The sequence below is a fragment of the Fulmarus glacialis genome, unplaced genomic scaffold, assembly GCF_000690835.1.
Source record: "Fulmarus glacialis isolate BGI_N327 unplaced genomic scaffold, ASM69083v1 scaffold4552, whole genome shotgun sequence".
Lineage (NCBI taxonomy): Eukaryota > Metazoa > Chordata > Aves > Procellariiformes > Procellariidae > Fulmarus > Fulmarus glacialis.
This window is the reverse complement of record NW_009197080.1, coordinates 37965-64512: the sequence shown is the minus strand read 5'-3', so window position 1 is coordinate 64512 and position 26548 is coordinate 37965. Positions and strand designations below refer to the sequence as shown.

Sequence of the window (26548 nt, the reverse complement as noted above, 5' to 3'; positions counted from 1 at the left end):
AGTCAGAAACCATGATAAGCAGATATATTTGTACCAAAAAGACTTGAGGGGATGACTTAGTGGGTACATCGTTAATGTGTAAATTGCAATTCATGAAAATCTTAATAACTAGGTTTAAAGAAGCAATTTTATTCTCGTTCACAGGATTGCACCTCTAAACTGCATTAGCAGTGCTGGAAGCTTCAGGACTAATTTTGTGCAGTCTGGGCAATGCGACCCAGCTGGGATTCAGGCTGTCAGCCTCTGACATAGGTGAAAAGTCTTTGACATGAAAACAGGGGGTAGAGATCTTTTCGAGAGGTTGGCAGGGGCCATTTGTAAAGAAGGAGGTAGCAAAAGTTGCATCTGCAAGGAGGTGGCAGTTTTGTCGTTGGTGTGGTACAGCGCAGCTTTGCTTTGGGGACGGAGGGGGAGGTAGAGCTGCATCGTCTCACGCTGCAGTTCCAAGCAGGACAGGAACTCGGGGGGCCTCCTCTGCAGCAGATAACCCAGGGATGCAATGAAAAGGATGCAAAGAAAGGTCTTCGATGTGCTCCAGGAAATTGGGTACTTGTTTCTTTCTTCTGTCTAGGAAACCAGATCATTTAGACCCTGGAAGAGGGTGGCTTTGTGCTTGGGCAGCGTTGCATGACCTCATTTACTCTTCCGTGGAGGAATTCACTTTCTGCCTTGGGGATTTCAGGCAACTGCAGAAGGTGGTGACTCCACCCTATTCTGAATATTTGACGACATGATTCTAAAAGACCCATGTTACATGAAATCAGAGCTGCTGGCAGAAGCAAGAGAAACAAGAAGCTTCCATTTTAAAGAACTATTAATTTTTTAAAGGACCTTTTATTTATTAAAGGAAGAAAGGCCATGCAAAACTCTTCTAAGATATTTTTAATGTTTTAAACAAATGAGCAGCGAACTGCCCCAGAAAAAACAGAACTGGCCTAATGTAACCAGAATTGACCTAATGCAATTTTTTTCTTCGTGGTGTTTTTTCTTTTTTAAGTCATTGGGCTTCTGTTCGCTGTCTGTCTTTATCCTGCTTGCTCTTCTGTAGCTTGTCTGAATTTTGTAGGTGTTATTCTGCAGTCACCTAAGATCTTGTCCTTCCATAACAATATATTTTGTTGTGAGAAATATTCTGGTCAAATGCGTGCTTGTATACACATTTTGACTGAATCCTAGTTCCATCTGGACCTTCTATTTTGTGGGACATCTGGCTTTGTAGAGTACTGTAAAAAACAGTATTGGTAGAGGGGTTTCTTAAAAACACCAAAAACAACCCTTAAGGTTTTATTTGACAGGCTGAAATAGTTGCAGAAGACCCATTTAATTAAAATGCAATTTGCATCACTCTAGTTCAGAGTACCAGTCTGTTGAAAAAGCTTTCTCCTACAGCAGGAACCTTACTGTGACAAGAAATAAGTATGATTTTTCAGGATTCTCTATATGACTTAGATCATAAATCCCATTAACATTTAATTGGCTCACGCTCTTTATTTGCTTAGGTGACTGAAAAAAAAGAAAATAATCGACCCTTCTTAGTATCCTCCATTCAGGCAGAAGGAATTTTGTGGGACTGGAGCTGTCTGCCCTTTACCTCCAGGCTCTCAGTGCAGTCATCCACATGCCTCCCCATGTGAGGCAAAAACAGCTTCTTCTCTCATAGACCCAGGAGGAAGGATTTGCGCGGTCCCACCTATTCACTAGTCCCCAGTAGGTCTGTTTAACCTTCCTAGAAATATTAAGTCCACAGAGGTTGTTGCTTCAGGCTTGGAGCCAGCTCTGTGAGACCTAAGCTAGCTCCTTCAGAGCTGAGAAGTGTCTCTGTTCTCGTCCTGAACTTCCCTTCCAGGAGCCCTTATTAGTACAGTTGTTATTTAGCACAGATGCACGGCAGCGTAGTAAATAGATGTTTAGGTCTCCTGACATGCAGAAATATTCTCTGGTTCTGCTTGAACCCAGGTGAGGACTGCTGAGGCAATGTAGTTCAGTTGCTACCTGCCAGTGTACCTGCTACCTGTGTGTGTTAATCTGCAAACCAGAAACGTGGCCACAAATGAACAAGAATTGAATATAGTTCTGGGCCAAGGTATCCCACCTCTTTCTTTCTCCTACTGCCCCAACCACATGTCCCTTGACCCTCTCACCTTCACTCTTTTCTTACCTCTATTTTCCTCAGCTCCTACCTCTTCACCCTCTCTGCCCTGGCTTCCTCATCTAGTTAAACCCCAAAAGGCTGGGCAACATGGAGCAACCTGAGCATTTGCTTGGCCTTCCAGAGGGGAGAAGGTGGAGGGGGCAGCAAGGGCAGCCAAGGTGACGGGCATGTGCTGGGTGACCCTCTCACCTTCACTCTTTTCTTACCTCTATTTTCCTCAGCTCCTACCTCTTCACCCTCTCTGCCCTGGCTTCCTCATCTAGTTAAACCCCAAAAGGCTGGGCAACATGGAGCAACCTGAGCATTTGCTTGGCCTTCCAGAGGGGAGAAGGTGGAGGGGGCAGCAAGGGCAGCCAAGGTGACGGGCATGTGCTGGGTGACCATCAGCCATGGGGACAGGCTGGCTAGCCAAGCCAGGTGGTATCTCCTTCCTGGTAACCTGTTTCCCCTTCTACTTCCCTCCTGCCACTGACTGTCCTCCTTAAAAGGCTGAATAAATTGTTTTGCAGCCAAGGCATTGCTAAGGATCAGACAAAGCTGCCTGGGGAGTAGGTGAGCTCCAGTTTGGCTTACTCAGCTGGAGGCTATGGTGACAAGGAGATGGGTGCAGTGACCATGGCAGGATCGTTGCTTGCTAGGAGTTGGTGATCTGAAAGCAAGTATGCAAAGCCAAACATGGGCCAGCTCTTCAGTTATGCTAAAACCTGAAGAGAAAGCCAGTAAAAGCTATGTTGGCAGTGTCTGCTTCATCTCGACCAGATTAAGGGGTCTCTAATGAGAGTCAAAAATGATTTATTTTAAATATATAATAATTATTTTGTGGCATTAAATCAGTCCTGTAACTCCATGAGTTTTAGCTCAATCACCTGGATTTACAGCCGTGCCAGCAGTCAGGATCTATCTGCGGCTGAATAAAATGGCACTAACGCAGCCCTGAAAAACGAGATAGGGAGAGGATAGATAAATCTCCATCCTGTTTCTCCTCTTCTCCATTTCAGTTAAATCATGTGCAAAGGCAACTCGTGTTCAACGTATAAGTCATTAGGATGCAACCCATGGCCCTCCAAAAATTCCTTGTGTCTCACTGCTTATTGCATTTCAGGACAACTGCAGTGACTGGTAATTGGAGAAAGAGACTGGAGATGAGACAGGAATGTGTTTCTAGATTGCAGATTCCAGTCCAGTGTTAGTATTGAGTAGTACAGTATTAGTACTGAGTTATTAGTCTTTTAGAAGTGGATAGATTGCAAAAAGACACCTTCCAGGGCTGAGCAAGGTCAGCCAGCCACTAAACTGGGTGGTTTCCTCCGCTCTGGGTGCTTATCCCTTAGCGTAGTGCATAGGGCTGGCTGCTAGCAGGGTGGGGGAAGCTTTGCAGTCCACTACCTACACGTACCTCTTGTGGGTCTCTCGAGTTTCTTGTATTTCTATTGCTTTCCTGCTGGAGAAGAGAAATGGTTAGCAAACTGCAAGAGCATAGAACAGCTGTAGCAGCATCTGTTAACATGTTATTCATTCACATCCGTGTTACTTCAATACAGTCTCAGACCCAAACCTATAGTCATGAATAAAACTCTGTTAAAGATTTTCATCCCATTTTTCACTTCATACGAAATGAAGGGGAATGTCATTGTTTTGCTGTGGGGTTGGAAGAAGAAGTAACTGTGTCTTTTTTTATTTATTTTGGAAGTGCACGAGGAAAGGAACTCTGTCCTTCCCCTAAAAACCTCTTAATGATAACAAGAGGAATGGTCTCGAGTCTTGCACTCAGTTTTAACGAAAACTAAAGTCACATGACTTTAGTGACTTACAGCACCTGCATGCCCTAGCACTGTTCCAGGCATGTAATATGCCATCATATTACATGTTCCCACATGGGTTTGGTAGCATGTCTTCCAAGAGAGACTCGAGGATGAGGGTACGGGCATGGAGCAGCTCTCATCCCCAGGAGAGCTCTGTCCCTCACCATGAAGGCTCCAGTTCCCTCTGGTCACTGTCTGCTTGTCGCGACAAAACATCCCTGCCAGAGGAGTGCAAGAAGCACACAGAGGAACACCCTCCTGTCTCACCCAGGTGCCTGGGAGGGAGGAGAGCCAAGTGTGACTTTCTCACTTCTGCCTGGGGCTGGGATGAATGTCCTGAGCCTCCTCTCCCGGTGGCTGCAGCCGAGGCGTGCTGCTGCCCTGGCTTTGACCGTTGCCTGGGTGGGGAGTTGGGGCAGGAAGGTCTCCAGTTCCTGGGTGATGCTCGGTGAGTAGCTGGGAAGTGAGCGAAGGCTGGAGAGCACGTGTGGCTGAACACTGCAGGGACCATGTCCTGCCCACAGCCCTCCTCCTGTGCAGTGATTAACACATCTCGAGTGGGCCTTCATCCGCAGTCCTCACTCGTACTGTCTGTGTCCATGGTGAGGATGGCACCCAAAACCTGTTAAAAAAAACCAAAAAAACCACCAAACCCAAAACAGTTCCACAACCAAAACCACGCTGGGTGCCTATAGATATGCTAGTTAGTGACCTGAGGACCAAACTATTCCCTCTGTTGTTCTTGTGCCTTCTATCCCTTGCAGAGGAACCAAAGGCAAGGACATCAACACAATCAAGTCACTGCGAGTTCTGCGGGTCCTAAGACCGCTGAAGACCATTAAACGGCTGCCAAAACTAAAGGTTAGAGAATAACCACAAAGCTTTCCTTCTCTGGAGGTTTGCAACTGATCTGAGTGGAAGCTGATGGACTAAACTTAATCCAAGTTATTTCTGTTCCTTTTATTTTGTTGCAATTAATCTCTTTGCCAGATTTATAAAAATAGCTGTGCAGATGTTTAGCAAATGTCAAACCCTTGTTTCTTTTGCAAACATTGTGTGCAATATTATGAATTATTGTGAATCCACATTAAAATCCAACTTCTAAAAAAAGAAAAGAAAAAAATGGAAATAAATGAAATCACAGTTCATAAGTGTGATGCTCTTAGAAATGATATAGGAGAAAATAGGTTTTGGAGTGTTTGACTTTCCCTAGAGAACTTAACATGAATATTGCAAGATTTTCCACAGTCTGTCTAAAGAGGAATGTCATTGCTGTATGAGGACTTTTAATCTGTTCAGTTTTTCTATTAAAGAATATATAGTGCAGGGTTTTATAGCAGTACCCTTTCATCTCTAGAATACTAAGTTACAAAGTAAAATAAACGTAATGGCCTGTGGTTACTTATTCAACACCAATTCATGAACACTTTGAGATACAGCCAGCCCATGGAAGCAGAGAATGGAAGGACTTATAAAATTTAATAATTTCTGAGTTTTGGCAACTCTTGAATACCTATTGTAGAATGCCTTCATGTGGCATCACTGCTTGCAGGCTCTTTTCTGTGAGAGATGGGGAAAAAGCTATGGGTGCTTTTGCAAGGGTGAAACTATGTCTGACAATTCCTGTTTTCACATAGTGGCACGTAAAAATTGGGGGCAGCAGTTATATAGATTTGCTTTTGTCCTTACCCACAATTCACGCTTAAATAACTTCGATTTTATGCATTTTTATGTATACTAAATTTACCTCAAAAGATAAGGAATAGTAATGTTGAACAATGTAGAAAACAGTCTTTATTTGTTTAGAGATTTGAAATGTACCGCTCTTAAGTCATAAAACAGTCAACAGTAGCTCAGTCCTACAGCAGGACACCGAACGCTTGCTTTTTATTGAATGTCTTCCTTATTTTCAAGCCATTTGACAGAGTAACTTTACCACTTCTAAAGAAGTATTCAGAAATCTTTACGTGAAGCAGAAGTCATATTCATATGGTTTGTCTTCAAAATTCTTTCGATTTTTTTTTTTCCCCTGGATGTGGTCCTGTGTGCAACAATCAGCAAGATTAATGGGGTGATTAGAGATATTTCCAGTGTTTTAATTCAGGATTTCTGGGTTGCATCAGGAGTGTATTTTTGTGAATTACTCAATTCCATTCAGAGAAACAGGAACAGTATTGTACAAACCCCGCGCTTGGGCAGTAAGACTGCTCAATTTCTATTATTATGACAAACTTCTCAGACTAAAATTAAACTGCAAATTACTTGTAACAATGAATCAGTGACTAATAACCAAATAATAAATGTATTTGAGAAGTTCTTTGCAGGGATTTCAGAAGTGACATATGCTGACTAGATTAGTCACACTTAATTTTAATAGACAGTTCATTAGAAAAATATTATTCGAAACATTGGGTTGTTTTGTATCTGGTGTATTTTCCTTATTATTCAAACAGTTCATGTAACGGTCAACAAGTAACGTATTTGATGAGTTTTTACCTATCCACTGGGAATAAATTGAACACAAGTACATTTTTCATTTCATAATTGGCCATGGAAATAATTGCTTAGGACTAATATTTATCTCGACGAGCTGCGACTGTCTTTATAAATTTTACGTGCAGCACCAGAAAATTCAGTGGCACAGCCAAACTTGCCGAGAAAGCAGGAGATGTAGGAAGCCGGCGTTATTTCTCACAGCTGGAGCATGACTCTTGGTCAAGCACTTGGTCAAACGCTTGTGCAAGCCCATGAAACCATCCATGGGTTGTACGTTGGGTAATTACTCCCAAGTGTAGTTGGATGCTAGATGTCACCAGGTTAGATGCACTTTTCTTTCAACCCCTTAACCTTGTTCTCCTCCGTCCCCAGGCTGTCTTTGACTGCGTGGTGAATTCCCTGAAGAACGTCCTCAATATCCTCATAGTCTACATGCTCTTCATGTTCATTTTTGCCGTCATCGCTGTGCAGCTCTTCAAAGGCAGATTCTTCTACTGCACCGATGAGTCGAAGGAGCTGGAGAAGGACTGCAGGTATGGGCGGGGGCTGTGGGGGGGATCCCGACTTTCCGCTGGCGGCAGCAGCAGCTCCCTTGGCTGTCCCAAAGCTGCATCAGTCAGGTATCTGCTGAGCTTAATGAGTCTCCTCTAAGTAAGAGCAATGCTTCAGCACAATTGCCTTAGAGGTGAATTTTCCCCTTTGTTGTTTTTATAGGTGCATTGATGACAGCATCCTGGCTGTCATCTAGCAAATGCTTATCCAAACATTTAATGCTAGAGGGGAGCAGGCTCCTTTTCCCAGGGAGGGCTAGTTGTGATTTTAAGGTAAAGGGTTTTTGAAGGGATGGCTTGACTCCTTTTTCTACGTGCTGCCTTGATTCTTAGTGCTCATATGAGTTAGAAAAACATAATGAATAAATAATCAGAAGTGAGTCGGTAGGAAGTTAAAGAGCTCCTAATTAGCTAGAAAAGGGGTTGGTATTTGAATATCTTAAAAGCCCTGTCATGCTTTGTCCTTTGCAGCAGACTGTCAAGGTGCTTTACTCACCACAATGTGCGTCGTCTTCACTTGCCTTTTTCCTTGGCACCCAAACCGCACCCTCAGCACTGTCCGGGTCTGCCCACGTTACCCCTCTCCGGCAGCCTTGCAGACGCAGGGCTCTCCGGCAGCCTTGCAGATGCAGGGCACGTCCCCAGTGGGACCGCGTGCACGCAGCAGCGACGGAGGCTGTCGCTGCAGTTCTTCCTTGCAATAACGCAGATATATTACAGAAAGAAATGTGAAGTTATAGAAAAATGTAGGTTGGAGGGGAACTCTCCAGATGTCAGGTCCCTCAGCCCCTCAAAGCAGGATCCAGTTAGAAGTTAGATCCAACTCTGAAGTAGGAGCCAGAGACTTTTCTCGAGGAAGCAGCACAGTTTTCTGTGGGGTCAGACAATTTGGGGGCTGTTAATTGCTGGCTTTGCCTAATGGATGAATGTCTTGATTACAATTTCTTTCATTTCTAGACCTCAGGTCCAGTTTCTGTGGCTCAAAATGGCTCAGAAAATGGCCTTTACTTCTGTTACAAACCTAGGGGCTGTCTCTTTATTTGTCTCTAATACATAGCACTTTGCTACTGGGGCTTTTCCATGTTCCTCAGTGAGTCATAAGAAGTGGCTGATTTGGTTTAATTCTCTCATCTGGTCTGAATCTCTGTTTTTCCTAGGGGTCAGTACCTCGATTATGAAAAAAATGAGGTGGAGGCACAGCCCAGGGAATGGAAAAAATACGAGTTCCACTACGACAACGTGCTCTGGGCTCTGCTCACACTCTTCACCGTCTCCACGGGCGAAGGGTGGCCAACGTGAGTACACGGGACTGGCAGGGTCAGTGATCGCGGAGGTAACGGCGGCTTTCCACAGCTCTGAGGGATGCGTAAATGGCCGGCGACCTATGAAATAAGAATAGTCTTTCGTCAGCTAAGCTTTTGCTTTCCCTTGTGTGATTATTGGGTGAGTCAGCAGGCAGGGCTCTGTGTTTTTCTCGATGTTCTTCTGAGCTTGCACAGGGATGCTTAGGCAGTTTTCAGTACTTAGTAGCTTGCTTGCTCCAGTCTTTTGGACCTGCACGCCTTTCTCAAGTGTAAAACTGATAATGGGAATGTAAGAAAATGAGGGGAAAAAGTATTGTGACCTATGCTGAAAGTATGCTGGGTATGACAGTCCCAAAATTATATTTCCTGTTCAGCATGTGACTTTATTTTGGCACACTTTTCTGCTGGGACACGTGGAGTACAATTCACGGTCAGGGTTTCTCCACGGCAGGCCTTCCCTGTCCTCCATGTTCAGCTATTTCATAAAATAAAGAATAAAACATACAGCATCAGTCTCCCTTCTCCAGTCCCTCACTGTGTTCCCCTACTCGGAGATCATCAATACCTTTCTTTTCCCACTCTTACTTCATCCCTGTTGACCAGAGAAGAGAAGCCAGATCTAACTGTATCCTCTCCCCTTGGCCAGGGGGATAAGTGGATCTGTACATAGCAAATCTCCATCATTCTGCAGAATGGTGAAACCAGCAAGGGCTTCCCTAGAAATATCCTCAAGGAAAACTTCCTCCCAGCCATAGAGATGGGAGTGAGTTTGACCTGAGCATATGTGGAAAACCCTGCACGTGAGTGAAGGCCAGCGAGTGACTATCAGGGTGTCATCGGTGCTTCATACCGATTTCATTGACTTTTCTTCTCTCTTTGCGCTTGATTGCAGTGTGCTGAAGCACTCGGTGGATGCTACCTACGAGGAACAGGGTCCCAGCCCTGGCTACCGAATGGAAATGTCTATCTTTTACGTGGTGTATTTTGTTGTCTTCCCTTTTTTCTTTGTGAACATCTTTGTGGCGTTAATCATCATCACCTTCCAAGAGCAAGGAGATAAAGTGATGTCAGAATGCAGCCTCGAGAAAAACGAGGTACCTGCGTCTTCTGAATTCTGAGTTAGCACCTGGGGGCTCAGAGCACCTCGGTACTGGTGGAAGCCCACTCCTCATCCCTCCCGTGCCGTGGGGGGCTTTAGAGCAGTTGTTACCTGAGGGTGTGTGGTGTACAGACCAAACAAATTACAGACTGTTTCAGCTTTTGTATAAAAACAGTACCAGGGAGGGCCCCTGAATGCTGCATGATAGTAAGCACTGTCACACGTCCCTGTGGACCCACCTCCGCTTCAAAGTGAATATAGACTTGCATGTTAGCTCAAGCATGTAGGTGTGAAAGGAGACAGAAATCTTTGGCCGTTTAGAGGCCAGTCGTCAGAAATGAATCTGAACTACGATTGCTACAGCTCCCCAGAGGAACGCACCTCTCACCAGGCTAGCTTTGTGCCTGGCTGAGATGATGTCCTCCTGACAGCAGCCAAAAGTAGATGCCTTGGGAAGAGTGTAAGACCAGGGCAAGCACATATGAGGCTTTTCTTTAATGCCTTAGCAAATACCATTGTTTTCAGCTCAAGAACCTCCCGAGTTGAACATGTTTTTTCTTTAGTTAGCGGCATCTGTGTATCTTTCTTCCATGAATGTATCCAGTTTCCTCCTGAACCCGTGTAGATTTTTAGCATCCGCAACACCCTTCGTCGGGGGTCCCACAGCCTCAATGACTTGTTGTGTGAAGAACCATCTCTTTTCGTTTATTTTGAAACTGGAATTTCATTTTTGATGAAAAGAGATGACTTTTTAATCAATTGTTAATTAGTGCATTGTTTGTCTATATGAACAAAAAGTCCAAAATAAAGCAGAATACTTGGAGATGCTTTACCCACATTGTTTTTCAACTGAGCAGAAAATATTTTTGCACTAATTTAAGACTTTGAATTCTTATCTAAATCCAAGATGAGAAAATGCTCCAGAATCAAAACATTTTGTGGGTAGAAACCAATTTTTAATGCAGTTTTCTACTCATAATAATGTGAACAGAAATAGCCAACTAAGGGGTCTTTGAGAGTTCACCCAGTAATATTTGTTGGATAATTTACTGGTTGAGTTCAGTTCACATTTTATGAACCTGGACAGGTTTTGCTGTGTGTGAGAACATACCTGGGTTTCACAATACTTTTTTTTAAACACAGGTAACATCTTTACCAATCCTCCAGTTTCTACAATTACATATCAGGAGGTATTGGCAGAGTGTTTTCTGAAGTGAGCCTGTGGATTTATAACTCCCTTCCCTAAGTGGGAAGGGATTGGGACCTACCGGGAGCTGGGCTGGGATGAAAGGCTGTCTCCTAGGATTACAGGGGGCCATAGGAGTGTTGTGGGGCTTAATATTTCAGCGAGTGTTCAAAAGTGGTTACAGTTTAGGGATCCTGGGCTGCATTTTACAGGGGTAGTCGGTACTCGCGTCGTGTGTGAGAAACACTTAGAAATACCATCCTCTGCTAAATGCTCTGCTCGCTCTCCCAACAATATCCCAAGTGATAGAGACTGCCAGCCCTTTTTTTGTATTCTTTTCATCCCATTTTTGTTTTGTAGAGGGCCTGCATAGACTTCGCCATAAGTGCCAAGCCACTGACCCGCTACATGCCTCAGAACAAGCAATCTTTTCAGTACAAGATGTGGAAATTTGTGGTGTCCCCTCCCTTTGAGTATTTTATCATGGTCATGATTGCACTCAATACCATTGTCCTAATGATGAAGGTTAGTGGGCTGTTACTGAATCTTTGCAATTTTGGGCTAGCGAATGTGATGTTTACTGGAGAGGCTTTGTACTCTCGACCTGAGAGCTGGGAGGGATCGGCAGGAGCAATCGCCACTTCTCATCTGCCTGGCGCTGTTTTTAGAGGCCTTGTGGGATTTCTTCAGTCCCCAAAGGGAGGTGGTTTAGTTGTGATGAGATACTGCACAGCGCTGGTTTGGCTCGTAGTCCCTTCAGCCTGTGGCCAGTGGGATGGGAACGGGGCTCTGCAGGGCTGGAGCTCCCGGCTCAACCTGGGCTTCCTGCTGCAGAGCAGGGTCACTTCTTGGGGATGCTCGACACCAAGCCATCCCAGGGAAATTACTCAGATTTGCAGCAGCGTCAAGCTTCTGGAACATGATCCTCAGTGCCTAAGAGGAAGAGATGCAGATGGCTGGATATTGTGGTTGATCTCCCCTCCTATCCCTTGCCCAGCTAAAAGTATCTTCACAGTCACCATATTCTTAGGGTCTGCTGGAACGAAACACAGTTCTGCACTTGTCCTCTGGTTTTGAAAATGCCCTTCCTCCCTCCTGGTCCATGCTCTGCTTACAGGGAAATGTACACCAGCAACAATCTCCCCATCCTGGGTGTATCCCCAGCTACCCCATTAAGATAGTATACAGGCAATGGTGTGCTTCTGGAGTGGCATGAATAACCATATTGTAATCCCAAGTCTTGCTTAAAGTGAGTACAAAATCTGGCACTAAAGTGGGCAAGAGTCTTGCAGTCAGGCGAGTCAGCTGGGAAGGTTTTATTCTGTAAGTGATCTTCCAGTAACAGCCTTTCTTCCATCCTGGTTTAGTTCTATGATGCTCCAGAAGCATATGAAGAAATGTTGAAATGCCTGAATATTGTGTTTACATCCATGTTTTCAATGGAGTGTGTGCTGAAGATCATTGCCTTTGGTGTGCTGGTATGTGCCTTCCTCGTTTACTTTCAACTGTTTCCTCTCTACATGAAATGCTTGTATTTCATGACGTGCATTTAAAAACAAGCAAAAAAAGCTTGCGTTGCAAAAAAAAAAAAAAAAAATAACCCCTGGATCCCTCTATCCCCCTTGTGTTTTCATTTGACAGAATTATTTCCGAGATGCCTGGAATGTCTTTGATTTTGTAACAGTGTTGGGAAGTATTACTGATATTTTAGTAACAGAGATTGCGGTAAGTACAGTTTGCTCAATTTGCTTCATTTACCAACAAAGCTGTACCCTGTCAAGACATTGCACCTTCTCCCTACCAGCCGTGTTCCCTAGAGCTGCCTCTGGGACTCACTGTGTGATGATGTCCTTGGGTGACCTGGCAGCCTGTTTCCATTAACTCGGCTCTTTCCATGGAGATGAGCACGGCTGCCTGCCCCAAAGACTTTCATGCAGAAAGCTGTGATGAGAACGACAGTGCTAGTGACTCTGCCAGGAAACAATCTCTCTTTCTCGTTCAGCGAATTGCTCTAACCCCAAGCCATTTTTGCCTATTAATGGAAAAATCCTGTTGAATTTAATAGAGGGAAAAGATCAAAAGGATTCTGGTGAAGACTGCTGTTTTAGTGTGAGGTGCTTTGCAGGGCGGGCACACACGTCTGTCCCTTGGGGCTCCTACCCAACCTTGGTCACGGGGCAGAGCGAAGGCGATAAGAGGGAGTGAAAAGGGGAGAGGTGATGGGAACGTACAAACAGCCAGAAACTCATCAGTCTGCACAGTCTGGATTTCTATTATGTGCACAAAAGCTTTGCAGGGCAATTATTAAAACAAACAAACAACTTTACAATGACTGCTCTCTCCCTGCTAACGAGTCCTGTAAATTATAACAAGTGTGCAAACTTGCCATTAAATTCTAGAGGATTTTTCCATAAGGGCAGCAAATGTCTGACTTAAGCCTTGACAGCCTGATATTATCCAATTTAGAAATTGCTCCTCTCCTCTCCCAATGCATGTTTTAGCTGATGATGCTGTATCTGTATGTGATGAATTGGAACTTTACCATAATTTTTTTCACAGTCCCTGGGATTTGCTTATAAATCTGTTTTGTGTGTGCTAAGAGATATGCTCCCCAGCCTTCTTTACAGGACATTCAGCTGGTGGTGAAGACCATATTACTGTTTCTAACAAAATACGTTAGTACCTAACCTCCTTGATATAAAAAAGCACACAAAACCCCAAGGTTTTACTCCCCGCACGAATGGTGTTCATTTAACAGTTGGTGAATCCTATCTCGTAGACTTTGGATTACCTTTTGTTTTCAATGCATGGCTTACAGCCAGAGTAAAGTTACTCAGATCAAACACGAGGTCTGACTACCCCTTCTCCGAGTGCTTAGGAGATCTGTTGCACCGTGGGCAGATACTGGGTGCTTGCCTCCGCTCCCTCTGTCGTGGGACACGCTTTCTTGTCAGACTCAGGCACCCAAGCCTTTGCCTTGGTTTGAAAATTTGTGAAAACATTTGCAAGTCAGCCACAAACAGACTGACGCTTCTCTTCCACCCTTCCTTCGGCCACTTTTACTGGAGGAAGCCAACTCGCAGGTGGTAAGGGAGCCTGTCGTCTCTCTGAGACTGGTATCTTCTCCTTCAGGGAGGTGTCTCCTTCCCAAGACCAAGCCCACACGCCTCGTATTAATATCCCCCTTTGTACAGCTGTTTTGCAGGCAGAGAGCAGCCATCAGTGTTGCCCATTCCCTGCTTGGCAGGTAGCGGTCCCTGCTCGGTTCACAGGCCATTGCCTCACCCCCGGGGGTGGCCCAGCCTCGGCGAGGGTGTCTGGCACCTGGGGACTTGCCTGCGGACTGATCGGGTTGGGCTGTGATACGGCACTGAATTTTAAGACAAAGCCACAGCACGTCTGGGGCTGTATACGGACGTCCCCAGTTTTTGGAAGCAGCAGTTGTCCCTTGGCACTGCTGGCCAACTCTGAGGGGTAGGAGAGTTAGTGTGTAGGCAGAGGTTCCCCACCCCTCTCCTGGTCTTTGGGCTGGAGAGTAAATGTGCTCCCAAACACCCTCGGGTGAGTTGGCAGGCACCGATCCAGTAACCTCGAGGGTGCTGGGAGCGACGGCATCGCCCTTCCACTCCGCACTAATTTCTCTGGTTTCCAGCATCAAAGATGGCAGCGATTTGGGGATGCCTTTGAAAGAGTAGTATGAATTACCTCTAAAAACAGTCAGTAAACTCCAACAGGGTGAAGCTCCCAAGCACCTCTACACCTTTCCATTATCCTCCCAGTTGGTAATGGAGAGGCTTTTGGTTTATGAGTAACCAGATCCATTAAGTCAAACCTTAGAGAGGACTTTCTAATGTAGTTCAACAGCTTCCTCCAGCAGTGTGTCCAACACAAAGGTGCTCACAAACATGTCTTTAATATAAAAGCCGTATGTCCCCCAGTACCACTCCAGTCCCTGACCTCTTGGTCCTCTGTCTCAGTCCATAGACTTATTTGAGCCCTGCTCTCTCTAAATCTTCCCCTTGTGCAGCATTTCTGTATAGCCATCATGCCTCCTTTCCGCATGCTTTCCCCTGCGGACAGAGAGTGCCCAGAGGTCTCCCCGCACCTTCCTGCTAGACTTATTTTGCAAAACTCCTTTTATACAGCTCCTCTCTGATCTCTTTCCAGCCCGCGCCCGTCTGCAGCAGCACGCTCATCCGCACCGCACGGCTTTTGTAGCCACCGGTGTACGCTTCCTTCAGCCGCACACATCCGTCTCCGGGATGTCATCATCCAGGGACGATGGGCTGAGGGTTCAAACGCATCGTGCGCAGCTTGCTGAAGAGGCGTTAGGAGCTTAGTTTGCTTAAAGGTGACATTGATGCACAAATCTCAGAATCACTGTTTAATTACACGAACAATGGTGCCCCAAAGATTACATTTATAACAGAATTGTTATTGGCAGCAAATAACAGCAGCTTTCAGGATGTCTTTCACGGAGCAGTTCATTTGCTTCATCCAGTGGCATGTGGTGGAGGTAGTCTGGTACCAGGATCTCCACTGCCACTGCAAGCCTTCCTCTCCTTCCAGTCCTGCGGACAGGCTATGGCATGTAGGGTGGAAAACAAGCTGAAGGATCCAGCACTCTGCTCCGGTCCTGTTTTGTTGGCTCCACGATAGGTTGCAACACGTGTTATTTTGACCCACAGTGCATAAGGGGAAACCCAAAGCGTCCCAAGGCTGCCTGGGAAACATCAGGACTGTTTTGCTGCCTGGAAAGTGGCACGGTGCATGTGTAACCTGGAAGAGTTACACTTTAAACCACCTTTGTAATATATGACCTGCTATTTTGTTCAACTGGAGTTGCATCTAAGTCACTTAAATACTTCTGGAACGTAGAACCAATTAAAATGCAGAAAAGGGCTGAAAAACCTGACGCAGTGATAGCAAACATGCTGTTTGCAAACAGCAGGGACCAAGGTGAGGTCCGGTGGGTGCCTCATTCGCAGAGCACAGATCAGGCGTGTGGCCTTGAGTCTTTAATCCCACTGCTTCTGCCCAACCATTTTCCGCCCTTTTCTTTTCCAGGTAGGGAAGAGTAGTAGCTAAAGACCGGGATGAACATCCACTCCATAGCTAATGCTTAACCCCACTTCAACTTTCTGGCTCGGTGCATGACCGGGGGTGCAGCAGCTCTCTGCACCTTGTTACGGAGCTGAGAATAACCAAAGAGGAGAGCAGGTCTTTACTCATCACGACTCCGAGCTGTGTCCCCAACAGAGGATGCTCTCTTCTCCATTTGCCTTCTCGGCTCCAGGCTCTCCTCGGCTGATGGGCAGCCCTGGGGGTAGTTGGGTGGCAGCCCCTGTTAGTCCTTCCCTGTGCATTCAGCCCTGTATTCCCCATCCACGCAGGAGGGTTTCTCAGGCTGAGAAGCCCGGGTGACAGCCACGACGTGAGCTCGACTGTCAGTCTGCATCTGTCCCTGTAACAGCCACCCGTGAAGCCCTCCAGCTCCTTGCGGAGAGGGGATGCTTTCTGGGTATGACTTTGAGATCAGGCTCGCAAATAGTTGCAGGAGAACCGCTTTTCTCCATGACTATGTTTTCCAGCTATAAGTGTTCTCCAAGGTAAATAAACCTGCTCACCTGGGCGGACTCATCTTGGGAGACTAGGCTTCCACCAGCCTTGCTGCATTGGTACTTTTAACTCACTGAGAAGTAAAGATAAAAGGAAAAGAAATGTGTGTTGATTAATTGCTTTATTTTAATTTTGTAGTCATGTCATATGTAATTTACTTTGTGAATGCAGTGGAATACGTATATATTTTTTTATTTCCTTAGGCAAAAGCACGTATGTCAGTTTTTAACACTCCCAGTGATGGAAGTAAAATAGTAAAATAGGTGGCATTAAGGAGAAGGTGTCCTTGCAGACACGGCCGGCCTCAGGAGGCCGAATGGGTGTATGGCAAACTGACATCTATTTCTATGCCTGGAAATATAAAAAACATACCGAGAGTGTTTGTGAATTGTCTCCCAATTTGCATTACAAAATGAAATGCAAATACTTACTGCACTGTCTGTGTTACCTTTAGGATCTCAGAATCTGTTTTGGTTTGAAGCATTTTTTATTTATATAATTATCATAAAATAACACCCCCAAAAGCCCAACAGTTTTTTTCCAGTGAAATTTTCAGAGTTTCCTTTTTTGCTTGTCCTGATTACTCATTTTCTCTTTTGTTTCCTGTTTTGTTCTTTATTTTCCTTATCTACCTGCTGAATCACGCCATCCAATCAACATACAATGCGAAAACCATGTCTCCGTCTGTATGTTGTGCACCTGCTGCTCAAAAAAATAAATTTGTAAATAATCTTGCAAATATCCATCCATGAAAACATCACATATAGGACACGGTTGGTTTCATTGAATTTAAACAATTATTTAAATTCTCTGCTTTTATTTTCTCTCGTTTTTCTTTAATTTAATTTGTTTTGATGAGATTTCCGATTGCACTGGTGAAAAAGCCTCACTGCAGTGTGCCTCAAAACTGGCTTCTGTTCTGCACCTTCTTCCCCTTGGCTAATTGGTGACGTGAGGCAAATGCAGTTACCAATAGCCTGTTCTCTGCTGTTTGTTACACCTGACAATGATAAAGGGGAGACTGACACTTGCTTTATTTTGGTGGAAAATTGAATGAGAATAGGAGGGAAGGATGCTTCCGGATGACCTGGAGTAGAGAAGATTGGCTGGCTGGGAAACCCTTCAGTTTGTAAGTGCTGGTACCAAATTCAGTTCTCAGAAGTCAGTTTTGTTTTCTTTTACCATGAGATGTGTTGAGCTTTCTGCAAAGGGAAGTAGTACATTTAAGAGGACTGCCTTACAGATACTTTAAGCCCGTGGTTTACACTGTATTGTAAGGCAAACAAATAATAGAAGTGATTACAGACTGGCTGGGAAACCCTTCAGTTTGTAAGTGCTGGTACCAAATTCAGTTCTCAGAAGTCAGTTTTGTTTTCTTTTACCATGAGATGTGTTGAGCTTTCTGCAAAGGGAAGTAGTACATTTAAGAGGACTGCCTTACAGATACTTTAAGCCCGTGGTTTACACTGTATTGTAAGGCAAACAAATAATAGAAGTGATTACAGACTTGCCTCCCTCAAATCAAAAGAGAAGTCATAGGAAAGAGTAGTGATCTTTATTAAACTTTGAAAACTCTTTGTGATACCAGCATATAGAAGCATTTTGGCACCACAGTGGACACAGAGTCCCTGGATGCAAAAGCAAACATCTCAAGTAAAATGCATAAGCCATGTTATGAACAGGGCTGAAAAGTACTGGGAACCAGGTCCCACTGGGAATTTAGTGCCTGATTCCAAAGATGCCTTTGGAAATACTGGCCTCTGTCTTTGAAAATCATACATTAAGCAAAAGAGGATGAATAAAGAAAAATGCAACCTAAAATATATATATATATATTTTCTTCCTTTCTCAATTATCTTGGCTATGGTTAATAACACAAATGAGACCATAACTTTATCAGAAATACTTTCTTGGCCACCTGACAACAGCTCTTAGATCTGTGTTAACATCTGGACTTTCTGTTGCACAGTTGCTGTTAAGAAACAAATCAGAGTGAATCTTCATGACAGACTGCAAATAAGCTCCATGCTTCAGGGAGGGTCACAGGAAGGAATTTTCTGCTAGGAAACAGCAAAGAAGAAAATGACAATGTAGAAGTTAGAAGCTTGCATAGTGCAGTCTGAGAAGGGAATCCCTCTGCGTGTGCTGCGGTGGCTGGAAGCATTACAGATGTGTGGGAGCTGTGAGGACATCTTTGGACAATTCGCCTTCGTGCACCCCTGGCCCAGGCAGCAGAGATAAGTCCTCTGGCATCAGCTGTGCACATGAAAATATACTGGAAAAATCAGCTTATCTCCATTTGGCCTAATTTTGGCCTTGTTGCTGTCCATGTGGCAGGTTGAAGATTTAAATGCACATCCTGCAGTTTGTTAGGATCGCTGTCTCTATGGTCATACGTGCAGGTCCAGGCTCCTTCCATCACTCAGCATCCAAGGTGTCCAAGTTAGCTCTTTGGAGCACCAAGTTGTCCTCTGGAGCTGCCTTCCTCCTTCTGCTGTGGATGATGGGAGCCTACAGTGACTACAGCAGAAGCACCAAAGTTGAAAGGCAGTAGGGAACAAGGAGAGATCTGAGCATCACACACTTGCACAACCATTTTTCAGTGTTCCTGGCTCAGGATGAAGGGACATGGTACGATATGCCTGTAATGGCAGAATCCCCAAGACACAGACAAGTGTTGCAAAATCTTCAGCCTCTTAAAATCAGCAAGGGTTTTCCCCAAGCTTCAAAGGAAGCCAAGACCCTGCGCAAGACTCAGCAGCTTTTCTTCAGTACTGGCAATGCCATGGACATTTAAATGGCAACACAACCATTTTCTCTACAGTAGTTCCTTAGCAGAATAGGTTAATTCTTGTTGATGCCAAACTGCCAAAGCTTCCTGAATGATCCCATTCTTGGCTTGGTCAGACTCCTCTTCCCACAGCTCTTTGCAACTTTGGTGAGCCCCTCATTTTGAGGATAGAAATCTGAAGTTTCAAGTCCGGGGGGTTGTTTTGTTCTGCAACTGGGCTGCAGGAAGAAGCAGGGATGAGCAGCCCAGCTTCTGCTGAGTTTGTTGCTTTGTGGCAGTGTAATATAGCCATGGCATAAAAACCTCATATTCCCATTGCAAGTTTAAAAATCCAAACCACTAAATCTACTGACCTGGTGGAGCTCATTCTGCATCCCTGTGGGCAGCGGGCACAGCTCCTGTGTTGGGGAGAAAACCGCTCTGCTGCTGAAGATGCTGGAGGAACAGATCTGGGCAATGGCTGTACGCCCTATTCTTCATGGTTTTTCTGCTTTTCAGTATGGAAAACACCCTAAGGAAGGGTAAAAGAGCAGGCTGCTATGGCAGGACAGCGATCAAGGCCAGTTCTTTATCTGTGCTGTCTGTTCTCCCTGTTTCCCTCCTGCTTTGCAGTTTTCTCCAGGGATGCATCGCTCGGCTGAGCTTCAGTCACGCTCCTGTTGTGGGAAGCGGTGGCGGTGCCCGGCTGTGCCCAGACCCCCCAGGGCTGCCGGGTGGCTGGGGGCCTTCGGTACCAGAGCCCCCTCTTTTAGGAAAATAGTGACAGGCCAGGGGGAAACATTTTTCAAACATAATTTGCTAGTCCTCAGGTGGATTATAAAATCATAAAGCTGTGGTGCTTCTTGTGAGCACCAGTCAGCTTTTAGCATCTGTGCAACAGAAAAGCAAAAAAAAGCCTAGAGAGAAAGACCTTGATAACCCAGAAGGTGATCATTTGTGTGTGTCACACGTTACAGAAGTGGCTAAGTGGGAAGAGAATTGATGCAAAACACTGTTATACACAAGAAATATTGCAACGTGGAGTTTCCCCTTTAACTGCATGCAATTCTAATACCTGGCTGGACAGTTGAGTTGTCGAAGGACGGGTTTTCTACGCGGTGTGCCGAGGGTTACACACGCGCAGCCCTTCCATCCATCACGAGCGTGTGTAATTTTGCCTCCCTACAAACAGCGCAGAGAACGGTCCTTCGAACGGTCTGCGAATGTTGGTGACGGTGGATTTTCCTGGGTTGCGAGTGATTCCTCGTGGAGCTGAGGATTTCGCTGCGTTTTAGGAAATGGCAGTGCATGAGTCAAACAGGGAGGGTTTGGGACGGGGAAAAAAAAAAAAAGAGGGTTATGGACTGTTTGTTGCTCCAAATCCCGGCAAGTGGGGGGTTATAGACATAACTGCACAGTCTTGAGCCCCCTGTTTCATATTGCACGTATACAGACTGTCCTGTATAAAGCCTCATGTAGCACAGGGATAGCCTGTGCTAAGCGTGACCTTGCAGTCTGCCCAGACCACAGCAGATGTTCGGCACCATGTCAGCTGTGATTGTGAGATTATAGCAAAGTCTGAGCAAAACAATGTTCTTGCTGTTAAGGTGCAGTAAGGTGGGAAGAGGGAGGTAAGGCAGGTTCGTACGCAGAGAGATGGATCCTGCAGACGCTGCCTGTGCACACGCTCCTTGGAGGAGCGTTAGGCTTGTGCACAGGAAAGATCTGGCTTGCGCATTGCTCTGAAGGTAATAACTTGTCAGACTTGCAGGCCTGGTGCCCGAGTGCCGTGAACATGGCATTATGGTAATGCCTATTATCGTTAAGGTCTGATCCAGTTCCCACTGGTGGGGAAACTTTCCGTGATTAAAACGGGCTCTGGGTTAAACCTTTGCCCTGCACTGCAGCCCCCTGCAGCTGCTCTGCGGAGGTGTATCAGCCTGCACCGCGGCCAGCGCGGGGGGAACGGGCTACTAAGGACCGGGTTGCTGACGGCACCCGGTTATTCCAGCCACGGTCTGCCCCCCGGGTCCTATACAAGCCCTTACCTGCTAAGGTGAGTTCAACCGGTATTTTGTGAAGGGAACAAAACCGATGTGAAAAATAAAACAGAAGCTGATGGTAAGAGACGAGCGTTGACTTTTTAGCACTTGTTTTACTGACTTTGAACAACCCAGGGGAATCCGTGCTTGTTTTGCCTGCCAGAGCTGCTTTCTGTTGCTGATCTGAATGAGCTCAGTGTTGTCTGCTCTTTCATTGAACATACCTGTGCTTTTCTCTTTTCTCTTTATTTGAGGATTGAGTCTGATATACGGTCTGTGCCTAACTCTGAGCTGCTTGCGTTTTTAACGTGACAGAAACCAAGTGCATGCCTGAGACTGATTTCTTGAACTCTCTGATGGGATTGGTGGAATGCGATGCTAATGGCCCCAAAACTGAGCTGGCATTTAAATAAATGAATAGATCCAACAAGGCCCTCAAACTCAGCGTGAGCTCTGTAGCCAAATGAGCAAGAAACGTGGGTCAGTTCAATATGACTGGGTGTCTTCTGGTAAAACAATAATACAAGGGAAAGACTATTTTTGCTCATCTTTACCAACAAGAGCTCCTTATGATTATATTTTCCACTCCACTGCTTGATAGTTTGAAGTGGGATGCTTTCTCTCTTTAGCTAACTCAGTCAAAGAAGTGGCTGTGAACAAAGATTCACAAATAAGTGAATTGGAATCAGTACGGAAAGGGGGGATATTTTTCATCTCCTTAAAATAGGAGGGCAAGAGGGATCTGGCTTTTGCATGTTCTGTTTTGGAAAGAACCCTCTCTAGATTAGCTCATTGGGGCGAGAAACCTCTTTTCCCTGAAGGAAAGAAAAAGATGGGGTGCGGGGTGGGGACAATCATACAAAACAAATGGAAATCAGAATCTGTCTCCAGCAGTTCTTTGATCCACTTGCCAAGGCACATTTAATAATAATTTAAAAAATCAGCAGGTTCCTAAGGCACCCTCCTGCTGTTGAACGCTCAACCTCCCCGATTGATTTGCTGCCATCGATCCAGCTTCCAAACAGTCTTGCTGGTGCCATTTCTCCTTGACGAGCCTGTCCAGTCACATGTTGTGTAAACATTTAAAACCTCCAGGTTAGAAAACATCCTCATTCTTTCAAGGATGTTTTAATCTTCACTGGACAATGCCTTTCTTTGTTACGGTAGAGACTATATACGCAGTCCCTTGCAACTGTCTTGGCTTAAGTTCAATTCATTTGTAGAAAGCGAGCTGACCAAGACTTTAAAACAACCTCATTCTTTACAAAATGATAATATGGCACCATTACCTCTCCCTGAGTCTTTAGGGGGAGAAAAATCTGCCTTACTCAAAGAAAACAAGACCTCCATGGACAGCGTGAAAGGGCCTTTTCCTTTTCCATCGTTGACCCAGTAGCAGAGGGGAGGGCTCTTGTGGAGAGGGATTTTCTCATACTTGCTGCATGTGGAGTGATCTGCACTGACGAATGTTTCTTTTGGAAGGTTTTCTGGTGGCCGATTTGCTGCTTAGATCGTGAAGCTGGTAATTTTAATTTCTTTTTTGCGGGCTGTGGTTTCTAATCGCGTTAATTTCTGAAGGACACAAAACCTTTACTTTCCGCAGGACAACTTCATCAACCTCAGCTTCCTGCGGCTCTTCAGGGCAGCGAGACTGATCAAGCTCCTTCGCCAGGGTTACACTATCCGTATCTTGCTCTGGACGTTTGTGCAGTCTTTTAAGGTGAGTGTTAGGCAGGTGGGAGGCAGGGAAGAGACGCGGGGAGATGGTAACGCTTGGCACGTCCGTAGCATCGTCCATTGAGTATCGAAGAGCTTGCCCTTGCCAAGGGAATGGCCTCTCTGCACCTCTGCAAAGCAATTACAGGAATATTAATTCTGCAGAAATGCTAACTGGTTGCACTGAACATCCCTTGAACACTGTAGGTGCTGAGCATTTTGGAAGATGAGTTTGAAAGCTGGATGGCTACTGGTGCAGACCGGCAGCAAGTGCACAAAGCTCAAGTTGCCCTTGAAAACCGCCACAAAATCCCTATGGCAAAATCTTGAGACTCGGGTATTAGCATAAGGAAATGGTAGTCTGACTAATAAGTGCCTTAATGCCTGCTATTTGCCTGCAGCGAGTGCAAATTGCTTTCACCAGATTTCAGTCTGGTAGAATTTGATAGAAGCAAAACCTAAACCGTTGCATTTTGGTAATATAAACTGTGAAGCTGTTTTTATGATGTGGAGGATTACAAAAACGATTTTTTGTTCTAAAGTCGAGACAGTTGCTTTCCCTGGTTTCCTTTTCCCCTGCCCTTCCCTCCCAGCAAGCCTCAGCACGTCGTGGCAGCTGGGACATTGTGGCGCAGGGGCAACCGGCCACGGCAGCTCAGGATGGCACTTCTGAACTGAGTGACCCTCAAACAACTGCCTTACACAGCTTAGTTCTCAACCTGCACTTAGCTTCAAGATAGCTGTTTTCCAGATCTACATAAGAGCCCACAGGCCCCAAAGCTGGTTATTTTTAACAGCTCTCAGCTGGTTTGCAGCCTGTTTCCACAGCTTGTTGTGTTTTAACTTTGATTACGGGGTGTGCTCAGGTTCTGCAGCGCAGGGAGGAGATCATTTAAGCTGAAATCTGGCTTTTGTAGCAGTGATACTGAGCTCTAGCACACTAGTATTTATTGACTGTGCAGCTGTAGGGTGCAGACCCCCGGTCCCATCACACATGGACCCTCTCCTAGAGAGCACTGACCTCCCTGGCTGCGGAGATCTCGCAGGACTTTCAGAGAAATATAAGTAGAGAGGTGATGTGGGAAAGCAAAGCACAAGGAGGTCAGGGAGTAGCCGAAGATGGATCTGTTCACTAGCTCACAGCCAGGAAGCTTCATCTCCCACTCCGGAGCACTGCCCGTGCACGTGGCGGGTGGCTCGGCGAGCCTGGGGACCATATCTCTGGCTTTGCACAGGGTCTCGCTGCCTTCTGGGCTGAGCTCTGAGGTCTGCGGGTGATAGCTTATGTCCTGGGTGCTGTCGCAAGCTCAGGGGAGCTTTGTCTGCAGGTTGTGGTCTGAGGAATGTGGTCTTTCCAAAAAAGGAAAAGACTTTTTAAGAGAAGAAAGGCATTTCTCTCCTGTGGTTGGAGAGAGATGCCGGGTGGCTCTGCCCATGCCAGGCTGGGAGTGCTGGCCAGCCCCGTGCCTGCTGCGAGAGAACTGGGATGGAGAACTGGTTTCAGCAAAGCCTGAACATGGCTATTGCTGGTCGAGACGGAAGTTTCTATTAGACCTTTTAGACTATAGAGGCAAAACCTTTTTGGAGGGTGGCGATGGGAACATAGCGATTGCTTCTTTCTACAAGCAACCTGGAGAAGAACTGCAGGCATCCGTGCTGTTATCCCATGGCCAGGGCTGGCAGTGAGTCTTGTATCACTGTACGTCCTTTTGGGAGACACCAGGCAGGCAGCTGGTGCTCTCACCTTCAACTTCTGTGTTACGCTTTCACTCAGCCACCAAGGAGCTAATGGAAAGGGACTGCGCTTTGGGGGGTTGCAGTGCCTTAGATTTGTTAGGTCGTGTTTTCCTCGAGGGTGGGTGGAGGTGGTGTTGCTGCTGCTCTCACCTTGTAACTCATGAGGAATCCTGCAGCCAGCAGAGCCTCTACCAGAGGCTGAGATGTGCGGTCTGCAGGTATAGGATGTTCCCACTCAGGAAGGTGTCCTTGGACTGTGTAGTCTTGGCTGGATCTTGGAAGAGGGGCTCAGCCAAGGCCCTTTTCAGTATAATCCCGACCCTTTCCAAAGTGTGTGTGCAGAGTGCTGCCCCTGAAGCAGAGCCGGCACGGTTCCCAGGCTGTGTGGGGAGCTGCTTGGCCACCTTTCACCCATCCCTGAGCTCTCGGTCCTTGTCCCTTGTGCAAAAGTGTCCAGCAGAAACCACATCAGCCCTTTGCCCCATGTTTCCTATTGGGTTCCCCGTGGCCTGCCCTGAGCATCACACGGTCTAGCCCTAGGGCAAGACTTCTCATTTTTTCAGCTATTGCTAATTAAGAAGCATTAATTACCCATTCATTTAGCCTGAGTGGAAAGTAGCTATTACTCTCAGCTTGGTTGACATAATTACATTGTAGCCTTCACTGATTTCTTGCTAAAACTCAGAATCTTTTTGTCCTCCTGGGATTGCAATCTGTGCCTGTTTCAAAGCAGGAACTTGTTTCTTGGATGTATATTTTTTTCTCATACTAAATTTACACAAAGGTCATTAAAAATTAATGTTTGTACAATTATGCGTAGAAAGTACCAGTGCCTGCCGGTACCTCCAGTGTTTGCTGCGGAGCTTCTTATTGTGTCTTCCCTGCTTACTGCTTATCTGCTTGCAAGGATGTATAGAGAGCCCTTGGAAAGCGCAGACTGTTTTGTGATCGATGAATACCTGGCTCCAGGGTAGTCTTCTGAAGGCTGCCAGAATTGCTCCTGTTCTCTTCCCAGTTCCTTCATCTGAAGGACAAATGCCACAAAACACACTGCTGCCTAGGAATTAAGTGCTACCGGCTGATGTATGCATTTGCTGTCACTAATACCGCCTTCTCCTTTCCCACAGGCCTTGCCTTATGTGTGTCTCCTCATTGCAATGCTCTTCTTCATCTATGCCATTATTGGCATGCAGGTAAAATTCTAGCTTTAATACTGACCATAAGTAGCCTGGTTTTGTCCCGCTGGTTCAGGGTGCAAATGGGTTATTGCCTGCGCAGCAGGATCAACACCTGACTTAAGATGAGGCGAAAGTCCAGTGTCAGGTAAATTAGAAGTGAAAAAAAGGCCATTTTTTCTACCCTTATTGCCAGGTCTTGTGTTGAATGTGGCCCTGGGCGTACAGATATTTCTGGGCTACAAAGGGAGAGCGTGGGCAGGCAAACGGGCTGCGGGTGACGAGCCTGCAGCGCAGCATCTCCGGAGGTGGTGGGGGGCAGCCGTGTCTCCCGTGGGCAGGGCAGGTCCCTTCCGCGGGGTACGGGCATGTCAAGAGGCTGAGAGCAGGGAGCAGCTCAGGCGTTGCCCCTTTCTGAAAAGAAATGAGAAGCTTTTCTTGGCCTGGGATGGAGCTGAACTGTGGTGTTGGGAAGGGTCTCTGTGAAGACGAAGCACATTAAACTGATTTTTTTTCCCCATTTGATCTCCACAACACATTTTTATCTCCCTCTTCAGCACAGAAATTACTCTAGCTTTTGAGATCCCTTGAACCAGGACAAATTCTTTTCCTGTCTTTTCTCCCAACTCCACTTGATCTACCTTTACTGACAACATCCACGCGAGGATGCGTTTGGCCTAAATCGCTTCTGTTTTCTGTGGCAGGTATTTGGAAACATTGCACTAGATGATGAAACCTCCATTAATCGGCACAATAACTTCCGCACCTTCCTCCAAGCCCTGATGCTTCTGTTCAGGTAAGTAAAGTATAAAATACCATAAGACTTGCGTGCGAGCAATAAATAAGTCTTTGTTTTCCCATATGCCAATTTAGCTGCTGAGACTTGGGCATCCTCTAAG

At 45.8% G+C, this 26548-nt stretch overlaps 1 protein-coding gene across 1 annotated transcript in view; it reads left to right on the top strand.

Annotated features, from left to right (window-relative positions):
- Positions 1-26548, top strand: part of LOC104072818 (voltage-dependent N-type calcium channel subunit alpha-1B-like) — a gene marked incomplete at its 5' end in the record, with an annotated part of 160508 nt that overhangs the window by 95996 nt on the left and 37964 nt on the right. The window contains 11 exons of the mRNA XM_009572401.1: positions 4719-4815; positions 6823-6983; positions 8159-8296; positions 9198-9399; positions 10951-11115; positions 11958-12068; positions 12232-12315; positions 16977-16982; positions 22625-22741; positions 25602-25667; positions 26354-26445. Coding sequence (XP_009570696.1) covers positions 4719-4815; positions 6823-6983; positions 8159-8296; positions 9198-9399; positions 10951-11115; positions 11958-12068; positions 12232-12315; positions 16977-16982; positions 22625-22741; positions 25602-25667; positions 26354-26445 — 1239 coding nt within the window. The remainder of the gene's footprint in view (positions 1-4718; positions 4816-6822; positions 6984-8158; positions 8297-9197; positions 9400-10950; positions 11116-11957; positions 12069-12231; positions 12316-16976; positions 16983-22624; positions 22742-25601; positions 25668-26353; positions 26446-26548) is intronic.